The sequence below is a fragment of the Amblyomma maculatum genome, chromosome 7 (assembly GCF_055883805.1).
Source record: "Amblyomma maculatum isolate TAMU_Amacu chromosome 7, ASM5588380v1, whole genome shotgun sequence".
In the NCBI taxonomy this organism is placed as follows: Eukaryota; Metazoa; Arthropoda; class Arachnida; order Ixodida; family Ixodidae; genus Amblyomma; species Amblyomma maculatum.
Window position 1 is genome coordinate 58378605 of NC_139350.1, and position 13623 is coordinate 58392227.

General features: G+C 44.8%; 1 protein-coding gene across 6 annotated transcripts in view; it reads left to right on the plus strand.

Annotated features, from left to right (window-relative positions):
• LOC146183333 (uncharacterized) overlaps window positions 1-13623 on the plus strand; it is a 161915-nt gene that overhangs the window by 44807 nt on the left and 103485 nt on the right. For all 6 annotated transcript variants that reach the window (XM_084609115.1, XM_084609114.1, XM_084609117.1 and 3 more), the window contains one exon: window positions 10792-10863. In XM_084609115.1, the coding sequence (XP_084465241.1) occupies window positions 10792-10863 (72 nt within the window). The remainder of the gene's footprint in view (window positions 1-10791; window positions 10864-13623) is intronic.

Here is a 13623-nt window from a genome sequence, read left to right on the forward strand (position 1 = left end):
CGATTCATTCTAAAGTACGGCAGGTCAGGGCACGAACCATGTACAGTCGATGACCGATTTTTTGGACTCTCAACAGACCATGAAAGTGTCCGAAAAATTGGGCAGTCCGAAAAAAACAAATGTGCACCAAAAGAGCTCAATTTATTGCCTATTCTTCACTTTGAGACCGGAAAAAGTCGTGAATGCTTTTCTGCACCACGCTCCGCTTCCGTGCTAACAGGTCCGCCTAAATTTCGCTTGCATCAGCTCAGCTTGCGTCGGCTGCGCTGCTGCAGGTGAGTCATCGTTGCTCTCAGACTCCACAAGTACTTGGCGAATAATTTCGGCATCTGTGAGCCCAGCGCACAGTTCCAACTCGTGGTCCACGTCTGTGAACTCTAAAAACGAGACGGTCGATGGAATTTGGACACCTGCAGTGCGAAGGTCGTCAATGAGCTGCTCACTGCCTGACAGCTGCTCGACAATGCTCTCCTCGTCCAAGGCAGCCGACTCGTCATTCAGCACAAATCCCGCGTGGCGGAAGCAATTGAGCAGCATTGTGGGTGCTACAGACTTCTACGCATCGGCGAGTGTACTAAGTGCTCCAAGCAAATTGACAGACTAGGTTTTCCCACTCTCAAGACACATTACAACCACCAACCACTGGATCACAGTACCAACTCCGTTGAGTGCCTTCTCGCTGCCGCATTGCACGAAAAAAAAAAAACACTCCTTATAAAATCCGGAAACAGCTTCTTGAAGAACTGAAGCCGATTCAATTAAATGCGAGCCACAGTAGCTACAGAACGTAGTTCTCGCATCAGCACGACCACGGCTAGGCCTACTTGCTACGCTCTGCAACACACGTGAAGCACACGGCAAACACACAGAGGAACAGGCAGACAGTCGAAGCGCTCACGCTAAAAGACAAAAAAGAAAGTACTCCAGCAGCGACAGCAGCGACGTTGTCACGGAAACAGAAGCTGTTAGGGAAATAATATTAGTTAAGGAGTGGCACGCAAGGCCGGCACTGGTTTCGAGGGTATCGAAGGATAAAGTAAGCAAAGAAGATGGCGGCGACACTACTCGAAATGTGTGGCAGTTGGCCTGGCTGACGCTTGGAATGTCCGAAAAATCGAATAGCCCTCCTTAAAGTGTCCGAAATTTATCTTTTTTTTTTGCTGCACTTTTGCTTTCTCTTACTTTCTGAATGGACTGTGCCGCCTTCTTTACCATGTGTGTAGACACCATTACATTTTTTTTTCCTACGCGCTGCATGCATTCTCTCATAGCTTTAAGGCCTACATATACAGCTGAACCCCGTTATAAGAGACATGGATGTAACAGACAATCAGGTATAAGAGACACTATTCACCCAAATGGTTGGCCGCCCTATGACGTTCGTTAATTGGACCTCTTTTTTAACAGACATTGGATGTAGAAGACAACTGGCTATAAAGTACGAGTTGGCCTTAAATTTTGGATCTCAGTCTTGCTTGTAACAGACATTTTAACTTTAGATGCGGCCCCATTCATCGCCAGGTTCAGTAGCAGCTACAGTGAAAACAAAAGGGAGGCACACCTGTGTTGTTGTTATTAATTATAACTTTTTCAAACAAAGAGCAGGTCAGTCAGCTATGAAATGACTAAAATAAGTCCCTGCTGTCGGAATGCAGTGTAGAGAAGCTCTTCAGGCTTGCCACTAAGAGCACAAGTACAACTGCATATGTGAGCATCTGAGCGAGCATATTGGAAGTGTGCGTTGGGTTCACCAATTAGTAGAGCTTCCTTTTACGAATTACTGTAGGTGATATAGCCAAAATTGTCTATTACACTGCATTTCAGTATGAGCGACAAATCGTTATCTGGTAAATTCAAAGAAAGTGCTCAGCTGGTGCCACTGACATAAGTCATTGGGCCTAGAAAGCGACATAGCCAAGCCAAGACCAAAACAAGTGACATTAAAACAGAAGTGGTTATGCTCTGACGAGGACAAATAAACTTCTCTGTTTGATGTTCAACAAGTTTCAACTCCACTCGGAAACGCCTTGTTTGATTTTAATTTAATTTTCGTCTCGTAGCGACATTTACAGACTTGTTACTCATAGCTGCTGTTACCGTTTGTCAAACAAGCATACATTTCTGAGCTATATTTCTGCTAGCGATGTTTTATAGTTTTGGCGGCTTCTAGCACCCTCCGCAGGGGGCACCTGTTAAAGGAGGTGTTTGTGTGTTTTGTGCGACACCACGGACCCCGAGCACCCACGCTTAGCCGTGCGTGGCATTGTCATGTCTGGGGAAAAGGGGATCCTGGTGATTGAGCCAATGCCGAGGTTTTGGACCTTTAAGGCCCCTCGGCGGAGGCAACACACCTTTTTGGCCCACGCGCCCCATAGACAGCACCTCCGGGCTGACTCACCCAGGGGAATTCGGCAGTCGCCTTTTCCTATCTTCCCCTCCATCTTTCACGTTCCTATCTTTTGTCCTACAACTCTCCTGTCCTCTGCTCTCTTCTTGGTTTTTCCTTACTTCCAGGTGGCAAGGGTTAGCCTTGTGTGGCTGACTACCCTGAGGTACGCCATATTAGGTTATAGTTACTTTGTACAGCTGACGCAGACAGGACTTGCCTGCCAATTCCTGTCGCCTCGTTGGGCTCCATGGTGGATGGCTGGCACCGCAGCTAAACATCATACATTATTTATGACCTCTTCCTTCAAACAAATTGATTGCCTTTCTAAGAAAAGGCGAACCGATGTATCAGCTCATTTCTTTTTAGCGAAGCATGTAACCTTCCTGAAATATTATGTGATCCACAGTGAAAGCCCTGCAAAACAAGCTCGGCTAATATCTCCTTTTACAGTATCTAAGTCTCTCACAACCATGCTAGGCCCTGGGTACAAAGTTAGTAAACTGGCTCACGGGGATCTCCTGCTTGAGCTCCAAAGTAAGCACCAGTACAGAAGTCTTCAACAACTTGCCACATTTGGGCACATCCCAATAACAGTCAGTGCCCACAGATCCTTGTACACAGTCCAAGGGCGTGATCTCAGAGAACGACTTCCTGTCACTCACCGAAGAAGAACTTCTAGAAGGCCTTTCCGAGCAAAATGTAATCGGTGTGCACAGGATGAAAATCTGAAGGAACAACCAAAAAATACCAACAAAACACATAGTTCTGACCTTCAACTCTAGCAAACTCCCTCAATCCATTGAAGTCATATGTATCAAAGTAGGCATCCGACCTTACATCCCAAACCCCAGACGTTGTTTCAACTGCCAAAGATTCGTTCATGGCTCCCAGAGCTGCCGTGCCCCACAAACATGCTCAAAATATGCCTCAAATGAACATAAACGTGACGAGTGTGAAGCTGCACCACACTGTGCAAACTGTACAGGTGAACACGCCACATTACTCACGGTCATGTTCTTCTTGGAAGAAGGAAAAGGACATCATTACAATAAAAGTCAAGGAAAACGTAACATTTAATGAAGCACAACAGCGATATCTTGTTAGACAGGGCACTTTCGTTTTCACAGCCAAACCAAACTATTCCAATGTGGTGGAGTATGGGGGTGGCACACCACAGCAGGGTTTGGTATCCGCTGAGGGTAAGCCTCAGGCAGGGCCATCCCCGCCCCAGGCAGCAGCAGTTAAAGCTGCCCTGCCATTTCAGAAACAGGGCATACTGGCCCCGCAGCCAGCAGCCCAAAAGGCTTTTCTCCCAGAAGAGAAGCCTGCAACCAACAAACCTATTTCTCCCTAAACGTCCAAAGCCTCAGAGGAGGCAATACAACCCCTTCTTCGTTCCCGCTGCAGCGGCGGCATAACTCTCTGGAGAGAAAACGGAGAGAGAAAGCTTGTATAACAGGACCAGAGAAACCTGAAACCTAAGTTCAGGTGCATTCCTAGAAAAAAAAAAAAGAATGGCGTTTCTCATACGCTGGAACTGCCGAGGTCTTATAAACAACTTCAACAGTATAAAAGACATTTTACATTCATTTTCTCCTGTGCTCCTTTACCTACAGGACACTAATTTAGGACCCCATCAATGCATTTTAAAAGGACACGTATTTCGCTGCGACCGGAAAGAAGCAAATAGGCTATCTGGAGGTGTTCCTATTGTAGTGCAGAATGGAGTTGCAGCACGTGAGATTAGCCTCAAAACCAAGTTCGAAGCTGTTGCCGTGTCTGTCATTCATTATAAAACTAACTATATGCTCACTGTGTTTTCAACCACACCTAACTAACCTTTCATGACCTGGAAGAGCATTTAGAACAACTGCCAGAACCATATTTGGCAGTTGGAGATTTTAATGCGCTCTCGACTTTTGGAGAAGTAATCAGACACTAGAGGCTGTATGTTAGAGGATTTCATTTTGTGCAATGATGTCTGTCTTCTAAATACAGGAGAGCATGCATACTGCTCCTCAAGCACATGGGAAATGAGCGTTTTTGATTTATCGTTTAGCTCCCCATCAATTTTTACTGATTTTAAATGGGACGTCCTTGACAATCCTCTAGGAAGTGATCATTTTCTTGTCATTATCAGCCTAATACCCTCACCCTTCATCGCACTAAACAAAACCAGGCGATGGAAGCTGCACCTTGTAAACTGGGCTCTATTCCAGTCTGAAGCCAGCCTTAAAAAGGTCTTCTCTGAAAAACTCAGTATTGCAAGTTAAATGAAAAATTTACGGCCTGCATTGTTGACGCAGTGTTTGTAGCTATCCCGCAGTCTTCAGGAGTGGTACTGAAAAATTGCAAAGTCTGGCATTTTCGGGAGTGCAGAGAAGCAAAACAAAGCTTGGGGAACCTTTCGCAAGTACCCAACAAACGAAAACCTCGTAAAATTCAAGCAGGCGAAAGCTAGGGCACGGTATGTCCACCGCAGCGCTGAGAAGGCTTCTTGGCAAAAATACATATCATCAATAAATAGCTCAGTCACATCTAAAAAAATGTGGGAGCTTGTTCACAAACTGGATGGCAACTTCTCCCCTTACACGATTCCATTTCTAACATCTCCTGGCACTCAAACAAACTTACAGGCAAATATTCTAGGCGAGCATTTTTCTGCAATTTCAAGCTCTCTACACTACCCAAAATTTTTCATAACATACAAAAACAAGGCCGAGAAACAAAAGCTTCCAACAAATGTGAGTACAAATGAAGCAAATAACAAGTTAATAACAGTACAAGAAATAAACACAGTTCTATCTGCCCGCAAGGAGACAGCACCTGGCCCAGATGAAATTCACTATCAGATGCTTGCACATCTATCTACACCTGTTTTAGAAGCACTTCTGAAATTTTTCAACAAAATTTGGGTATCCGGGAGTATTCCTGAAGCCTGGAAAAAAGCTATTATTGTGCCTTTCCTGAAACCAGGAAAGTCACCAACGGCTCCCGGCAGTTATAGACCCATAGCTCTCACAAGTTTCCTTGCAAAGTCTTTTGAAAGTTTTCTTAATACGAGATTAGCCTTTGTCCTTCACTTTCGAGAACTAGACATTCAGCAGTGTGGGTTCAAAACAGCATGTTCTACAACGGACCAGCTAGTCTGGCTTGAAAACACTGTCCGTGAAGCATTTATACACAAACAGCACTGCCTTGTCGTCTTCTTCGATATGGAGAATGCATATGATACTACATGGGGGTTTGGCATCCTCCGTGACCTAACAGATTTAGGCATACGTGGTAGAATGTTATACTGTCTGAAGGACTTCTTGTCGAATTGTTCATTCCGTGTGCGCCTGGCTCAACTTTTTCAAAGAATTTTGTACAGGAGAATGGCACATCACAGGGATGCGTCTTAAAGGGACACTGCAGCGGTTTTCAAATGTGCCAATACTATAGGCTTTTGAAGTAGATTATTTGTTGATCATGCCTGTGAAGTTACTTTTTCAATTATACATAAAACACCTGCTCAATCGTCGACTAAAAGCGCGAAATTCAAATTTCCCGCGCCCCGCGCGACAGCTACAGAGGAGGAAAGCGGAGAAACCTCGCTTCTCCGTTCGTCGTGACGTCACTGTTAGGAGCCGGAGGCATTCAGAGCCAACGGAGGGGGTTTTCGGCGTGCGCTGTTCCGCGTTTTGCGTACGTTGCGGACATACAAAAAAACGTCAACTTAGTGTTGTGCGCCTGATACAACACAGCTCTGCACGTGTTCGGATGCACGAACAGCTGTGGACGCGACAATGTGATCTTCCATTGTATTAAAAGCTCGCGGCGCAATGTGGTGTTACTGAGAAGATAGATAAATTCAAGCCTTCCAAAGGAAACATTCTACTCGAAGCATTTTTGTAACTGTGACCACATGAAGTTTGTTTCTGATGGAATTTCTATAGGGCTTTGACAAAAAGGCATGGCTGAACCATGACACGGCTCCTTCTGTTTCCTTGTACAAAACAGTCGGGACAGTCATCTGCGATCCGTTCATGGACTGCTATCTCATGATGGGACGATCAGACAGCATCGACGCATGGTTGTATTCGCGTCTCTCTCTCTCTCTCTCTTTTTTTTTTTTTTTTTGCGCAAAAGCTTTGCGTAACGGCTTCTGTGCTAAACATGGACAACGCATCAGTAGCACGCACTGATGATTTTTGCGAACTAGCAGATGATTAAGAAGAATCCACTGCTGTGTCGAGCTAGGTTGTGAAGACTGCGAGATCGTTTCCAGCACGGCACGTGCCTGATATGTTCGTGGAACCCTTACGGGAGCATTATTAGAAGATAAGGAGTGTACCGCTCAGCTGGGTAGAGGCGCATTCAGGTAAGGAGCGCAAAGAGCGAGGTTTCCTTTGGTGCGTCCAAGCAATCAATCATTAAAGTTGTTCATACATGACCTTGCGATTTTGCACCCGTTGCTGCCTCGTCATTTTACATAGCCCTGTCTTGTTCGGAGATGCACATTAAGTTGGAAATGAAAACGACGAAGCTCTTGTAAGAAAACACATTTTGGAACACTGCTTTCTCATGAAGGTATAAGTGCGGAGGAGCTGCAGCTTGGCTTTCAACGTACGTCAGCCGTCAATTCACTAAATATGTATTGTGACAGTACGATAAAAAGGAAAGGCTTTCAACGTCAGCTAAATGTCGTATGACTCAAGCAGCATTCTGCCCGCATTTGACTTGGTCTCCAGCACGATGGCCCCGTCAATGCCTCGTATGCATTGCAGAGCTCTGCAACCGCGCTTCGCTTATTGTTCATTTGTCTGGTGGTAGCTGTGTACTGCTTCACCCTTTCTATAACATTCTTCGTTCTCCCAAGGTACCGCGACTGGCATTCAAAGCAGGATTTGGTACGCCAAGCTTTGGGTTCATTTTTCACAACAATGACCTCTTGGGCGGGGCGAGAGGCCTGAGACGGAGGTAGTCGGCTAGGGCATTGTTCGCTGCCCTTCCTTCCCAGGAAAATGCGGGCCGAGGTTCCTCTGAGGGCCATGTAGTTTCTGCTAATAATGACACACACTATTTTTCAAAATGCCTGTAACTAAAGCAAGTTTTCATGCCAAATCTACGCTCCCCACAATGGAAGTGCTGCATCGTTTGTGGGCGTATCTTGTACGGATACATGCGGTAAAAATCCCAATGATCATTCGTGTGGAAATGGCATGCCATACTGACATTCACAAAGCCGCAGAGAGCTGCGATCAACCCAGCGCAGCGAACGAGCCGCATCGGCAGCTTCCCTGCTCCTCAGAATGTCGTCACGCGACGTCTTGGCCAATCACGAGCGGCGGTGCGACCCGCGGTGAGCCCCGTCGCGCGGGCTGCTTATCTCTGCTGAAAAAGGCTATTTCTGCTTTCTTCTGCCTAATTTTAATCTGATATTCGAGCTCGCAGCATGAAAAACTATGGCTTTCTGCTGAAAGCCCAACTTTTGCAAAAAGTGCTACAGTGTCCCTTTAAGCACAACTCTCTTTATAGTAAAAATAAATTCCCTAAGCACAATTATCCCGAAATCCATAATGTGTTCAGTTTATGTTGCTAACCTACAGATTGCACACATATCCTCTAACGTATCGACATGTGAGAGACAAGTGCAGTTGACAATAAATAAACTAGCAGCATGGGCAGACCCAAACGGATTTCAGTTTTCTCCTCAAAAAACAGTGGCTGTTCTATTCTCTCTCAAACGAGGCTTACAGACAGATCCTAAGCTACACCTGAACAAGACTAAACTACCAGTAAGAAATGAACACAAATTTTTAGGTGTAGCTTTTGACAAAAACCACCTTTCTTCCTCACATAAATGCCCTGAATAAAAAGGCTTCCAAATCTCTAAACATACTAAAAGTTCTTTCACTTAAGCACTGAGGTACTGACAGAACATGCCTTAAACAAATTTACAGATCTGTCGTACACTCCTCCTTAGATTATTGCTGCACAGTGTATGGGTCAGCTAGGCCATCATATTTAAATAAATTAGACCCGGTACATAACTCAGGACTTCGACTTTCATGTGGAGCATAATGAACTTCACCTATATCCAGTCTGCTTGTGGAAACAAATGAACCTCCTCTCGAAATCAGAACTTCACTTACTTGTGCCTATATATTTAAAATGAGATCTCTGCCAAAGCATATCTGATATTCCCTAGTAACAAAATGTCCTTCTAGAACACTATTCACCAACAAACCTAATGCTGTGAAACCACTGCTCCTAAGATTTGACCAAATGTGTCAAGAGGTTGACCTACCAAATTGTTTACCTGGTATTGCCAAAAGGCTTAACCATCTACCTCCTAGCTATCTGTTTCCTGCAGTCTGCGACCTCTCTCTCACACGGCTCCAAAAAACAGTAACTGCGCAAGAACACATCTTGCAAGAATTCCTTCACCTGAAAAAAAAACAGTAGCTTCATGGATTTTTATACTGATGGCTTGAAAACAGATCATCATTTCGGAAGCAGAGTAGTTCAATGTGAATGGGAGTAAATAATAATAATAATAAGACTTCCACAGTGTGCCTCCATCTTTACTGCTGAATGTTATGCTGTCTTCGTTGCCATAAAGAAAATAATAAAAGAAAACCTCAGAAGAAGTATTATTTACACAGATTCCTTAAGTATAGTCGCAGCACTTCTCTCAATAAACGCAGTCATACCACTATTGGGATTATCATACATAGCATAGCAACACTTGCAGATGAAGGACGAAAATAAAAATTTGCTGGGTCCCCAGCCATGTTGGAATCCAAGGTAATGAGAAAGCAGACCTGTGCGCTGCCAAAGTTTGAGACAAAGTGAAAAAAGTGCAGATGCCATCTCAAGACTGCATGAAATTGGTACATAGTAAACTGATGCAAAAATGGCAGTTCACATGGAACACTGAAAGAAATAACAATCTGCACCTCATAAAGCCTATGATAGAAGAGTGGAAGTTGAGTACCCACCATGGATGTTCCAAAGTGGCTCTATGCCGTCTTCGCATAGGACACACACATTTAATACATAGCTTTATATTAACAAAACAGGATAAGCCCTTGTGCGATTCATGTGGACACGAGCTAACAGTCATTCACATTTTACTCTCATGCGTACAGCTCGAACAACTAAGGAAAAAACATTTTAAGCGGTTTTACAAAGAACACATTCCTCTTCATCCAGCGTCACTTTTAGGTGAAAATGCTCTCGTTGATTTGTCCTGTGTTTTTAGGTTTTTATTAGACACAAATGTCCTAAACAGAATGAAGTTTTAATTACGTAAATTCAGCACTCTTAACCTTGTGGTTGGTGCATGATAGCCTAAGTTGCTTATGCGCCACTGAACACAACACAACACGCTTCTAGCACCTTGGTGGTAAGCTGATTGCTTTTACTATTTCGTGGCACGTTTTGATTTACCAGACACATAACTTAGTTGCGAATGGCTAGTTGCAGTTCCATGTCACAACACGATTGCACTTTGCCATTGCTGCAAACATAGTTTGTCAACATATACAGCTTTGGCACATCGGTCATGAGGCTCTCGGTCTGATTTTCAAGCTGGGAGAGGCTATGTTGAGCAGCATCTATGCTGATGGTGATGATGGCTCTACCCTTTGCAACGGGTTGCCAGCGTCTCGCGATGCATTGGAGCCAAAAAGTTCTATAGCGAAGAAAAAAAAAGGCACAAATAACCAGATCTAATCGTTCATAGTAACCGGCTCACTCGTTGATCACGGTCGTTGAAGCCTTCCACAATGCAGCCATCAAGCAGACCAAGGTTTACAACTATTTCAGCAGTAAATAAATGTAAGGAAGTTGCAAAGTATAGTCAGTGTGGTGCTCTACCTAGCAAATGCAATATGTAAATGAAAGCTATAATAACGCTTTTGCGACATGATAACCCTTCTTTTTTTGTGTATGCTTTTTGATTATGGGGCATTCTTATAGCTCTAACAATTTGTCATTTCCCACTCATATATTTTAAGAGCTACAAATTGCTATATATTGGTGTCTGAAATAAATACATCTCTGATAGAGCCATGCCGTACTAGTTGGCACGAATTTGAAATGCGCCTGGTAAACATATGCAAAACTTTTGGACCCCACAGAGTGCAAAACCAGACTTGATAGAGACAATGGCGAAATGTGGATGGAATTGTGATTTTTACCTAATTTTTTATATTTACCTCTGCTTTTTAAAAATAAGTTTTGGTTAAATCTGCATTCACCATTTCCTTCCTTTACCAAAAGGGAGAAAGTTACCGCAAACCCCATCAAAATATGAGCAAATTCAGGCATGCTAGAGTTTCCGTCAGTGTGCATGTATTTCTGTGGACAGCTGCACTAGTAAATTTTCTTTACCCAGTTCTGTTTCCCTGCAGCACCTGAATCTCTGCCTGAGGGAAAAAGAGGCGTTGGTGGCCAGGCTAGAGAGGGAGCTGGGCTACCAAGAGGTGGGCCTACCTTCTTGATCTCTGCTTTTATGCTTTTGAAATACAGCCTGTAACTGGTTGTCAGTTGCTGCTACATGTGAGCATGTGCCTCTTTCCTCGTTCTGTTCAATGAAATTTGGTACGATCATTTAACTCTGACTAGAGAACGCTTTTTTTTTTGTGTATAGTTTACATTTTTTTTCCTTATCCCTTGCTGTTTAAATGCATGCATGCATAGGATTGTACGGGAGAAAAGTAAGCGCGAAGGAGATGAACACAAGGCAGGAGACAGGACTTCACTTCATGCATAAGATTGTAATCAGTAGTGTTAAACCACCACCTAGCCTGCAGTTAAGTTGTATTAGCTAAAGTTAAATTACAGCAAATCCTCATTACCTCGAGGAGCTGTGAAAACTGCACAGAATTTTGGGATGAGTAAGGCATTGAGACAAAAAGTGCTGAAATTGCTGGTTTACAATTCGGCATTTCAGTAATTCGAGCCTTTTACCTAGCTTTCCAGTACTCATGCCGAGAGCTTAGCTGTGATAGGAGTCCTGCGTAATGGCATGGTGAAGCAAACAAACAAACAAAAAAAACGTGGCTGACAAAGCTGAGCGTGTGAACCTTGTTCTCGCTTTGCATCATCAAAGCCAGCAGCAGAAGGCCCTGCATTGCAGGCTGGGCTATCGCCACTAGAAGCACGCTAAGCACAGGTACCTCCAGTATGAAAAGGAGCAAGGTTTGAGCTTAGCATTAATAATTAATTTATAGTAATGTAATCAGACATGATTTTTACTCTTCTTTGAGTAGTTTTTCTTTTGGCATATAATATCCGAAAAGGATTTTCAACTTCAGTAGAGAAATAGCAGAAGAACTTTTTTTTGTGCAGGCTGGTTGTTCCCTTTTGTATTGGAGGTACTGGTCCAACACAGTACAGTAAAATCTCGTTAATTCGAACTCGGTTAATTCGAACTTACGGTTAATTCGAACTGATGCTCGGGTCCCGGCATGGCCCTATGTATTTCAATAAGAGGAAACGCCCGATAATTCGAACATGCCAGTATCCACAACGGTTAATTCGAACTAGGAGCCCGTGGCTCACACAGCTCCTCGCAGACAGAAGTCTGCCCATACCGTGTACAATGCGCAGAAAGATTACTAAAGACGCAAAAAACAAAATCTTTCAAATCTGCCCCCGCGCGCGAGACGAGGTGCGCACTCGACAGTCACAGCAAGCATTCCGGTGCATGCTGTAGCAGGTTTTCGCTGCCGGGTGCCGCCAGGCTCCATCACACCAACGGTCCGGAGCAAGCCGTTGCAGGTTTTGGCTGCACCGCAGTTGCTGGGTGCGCTTTTGACGAGCCTTTTTTCTTTTTGTCCTGCGGTCACGTTGGGTGCACAACGCAGTTGTAGGTGTCGTGCATTTGTTTGTGCCGCGGTGGTCTAAGTTTTACCGTTTTCGTTGCCTCACCGCTTTGCCAGCGACGACTCATCGATTGTGACAGCCATGGCAAACCGCGGTAAATACACGGCAAAGGACCTCAAGACGAAAATTGAGATTTTGAGTGAGGTGGAACGTGGTGTCCTATCCAAGACGGATATAGCCAAAAAGTACAACATCAAGAAGAGCACGCTGTCTAGGTATCTCAAAAACGAAGAATCGATCAGTGCTGCCTTTCGTAAAGACGTTATGGAGCCCTCTCGCAAAAGGCTACGGACGTCGGCCCATCCCGAAGTGGAGAGTGCCGTAATGGCATGGATAAAAGAAGTTCGCAGCCGGAACATTCCGTTAAGCGGGCCCATAATTGCTGCGAAGGCTGAAGTCTTTGCCAGCCAAATGGGCATCAGCGAGTTCGGCGCGTCGGAAGGCTGGCTGTCACATTTCAAGGCGCGTCACGGGCTGACATTTAGAAACGTTTGTGGGGAGTCAGCTGAAGTCAACAAGGAAACGTGTGAACAGTGGGTCTCCAGTGAACTGAAGGAACTCCTCGCTGATTATGCTCTCAGCGATGTATTTAATGCTGACGAGACGGCGCTGTATTTCAAATTGCTCCCCAACAAGATCGTCACTTACAAAGGCGACACTTGTGCTGGCGGAAAGAGAAGCAAAGAAAGAATCACCGTCATGATGTGCGCAAATGCGACGGGCACGGAACAGTGCCGCTTGCTGGTGATCGGCAAGGCAGAGAAGCCTCGCTGTTTTAAAGGGATCAAGACGCTTCCTGTTGATTACATTGCAAACAAAAAGTCGTGGATGACACGGGAAATTTTCACCGACTGGCTGCGTAAGCTAGACAGGAAATTCGCTGCACAGAACAGGAATGTTCTCATGTTCGTGGACAACTGTACAGCTCATTGTGACGTGAGTGGACTGACAGCAATCCTCTTGGCATTTTTGCCTAAAAACAAGACTTCTGTGCTCCAGCCTATGGATCTTGGAGTTATTCAGAACTTAAAAACGCTATACAGGCGCCACCTCCTAGAGAGACTTCTTTGTTTGGACAGTGGCAAGTCGTACGACATCGATTTGCTTGGAGCTGTCCACATACTGGCATCATCATGGAATACCGTCAAGCCGGAAACTATCAAAAATTGTTTCCGCAAGTGTGGCTTCGGTGATGCGCCAGAAGCATGCAGCGCGGAGGTAGCGGAGGCTTCGTCTGATGATGACTCCGTCGTGCTCGACCGTGGCTATGTGGCTTTGTCGGAGGGTGTCGCTTTTGAAGCCCAAGTTGACGTTGACAACGGTGTGGAGACGTCTGGGCCCTTGAGTGATGAGGA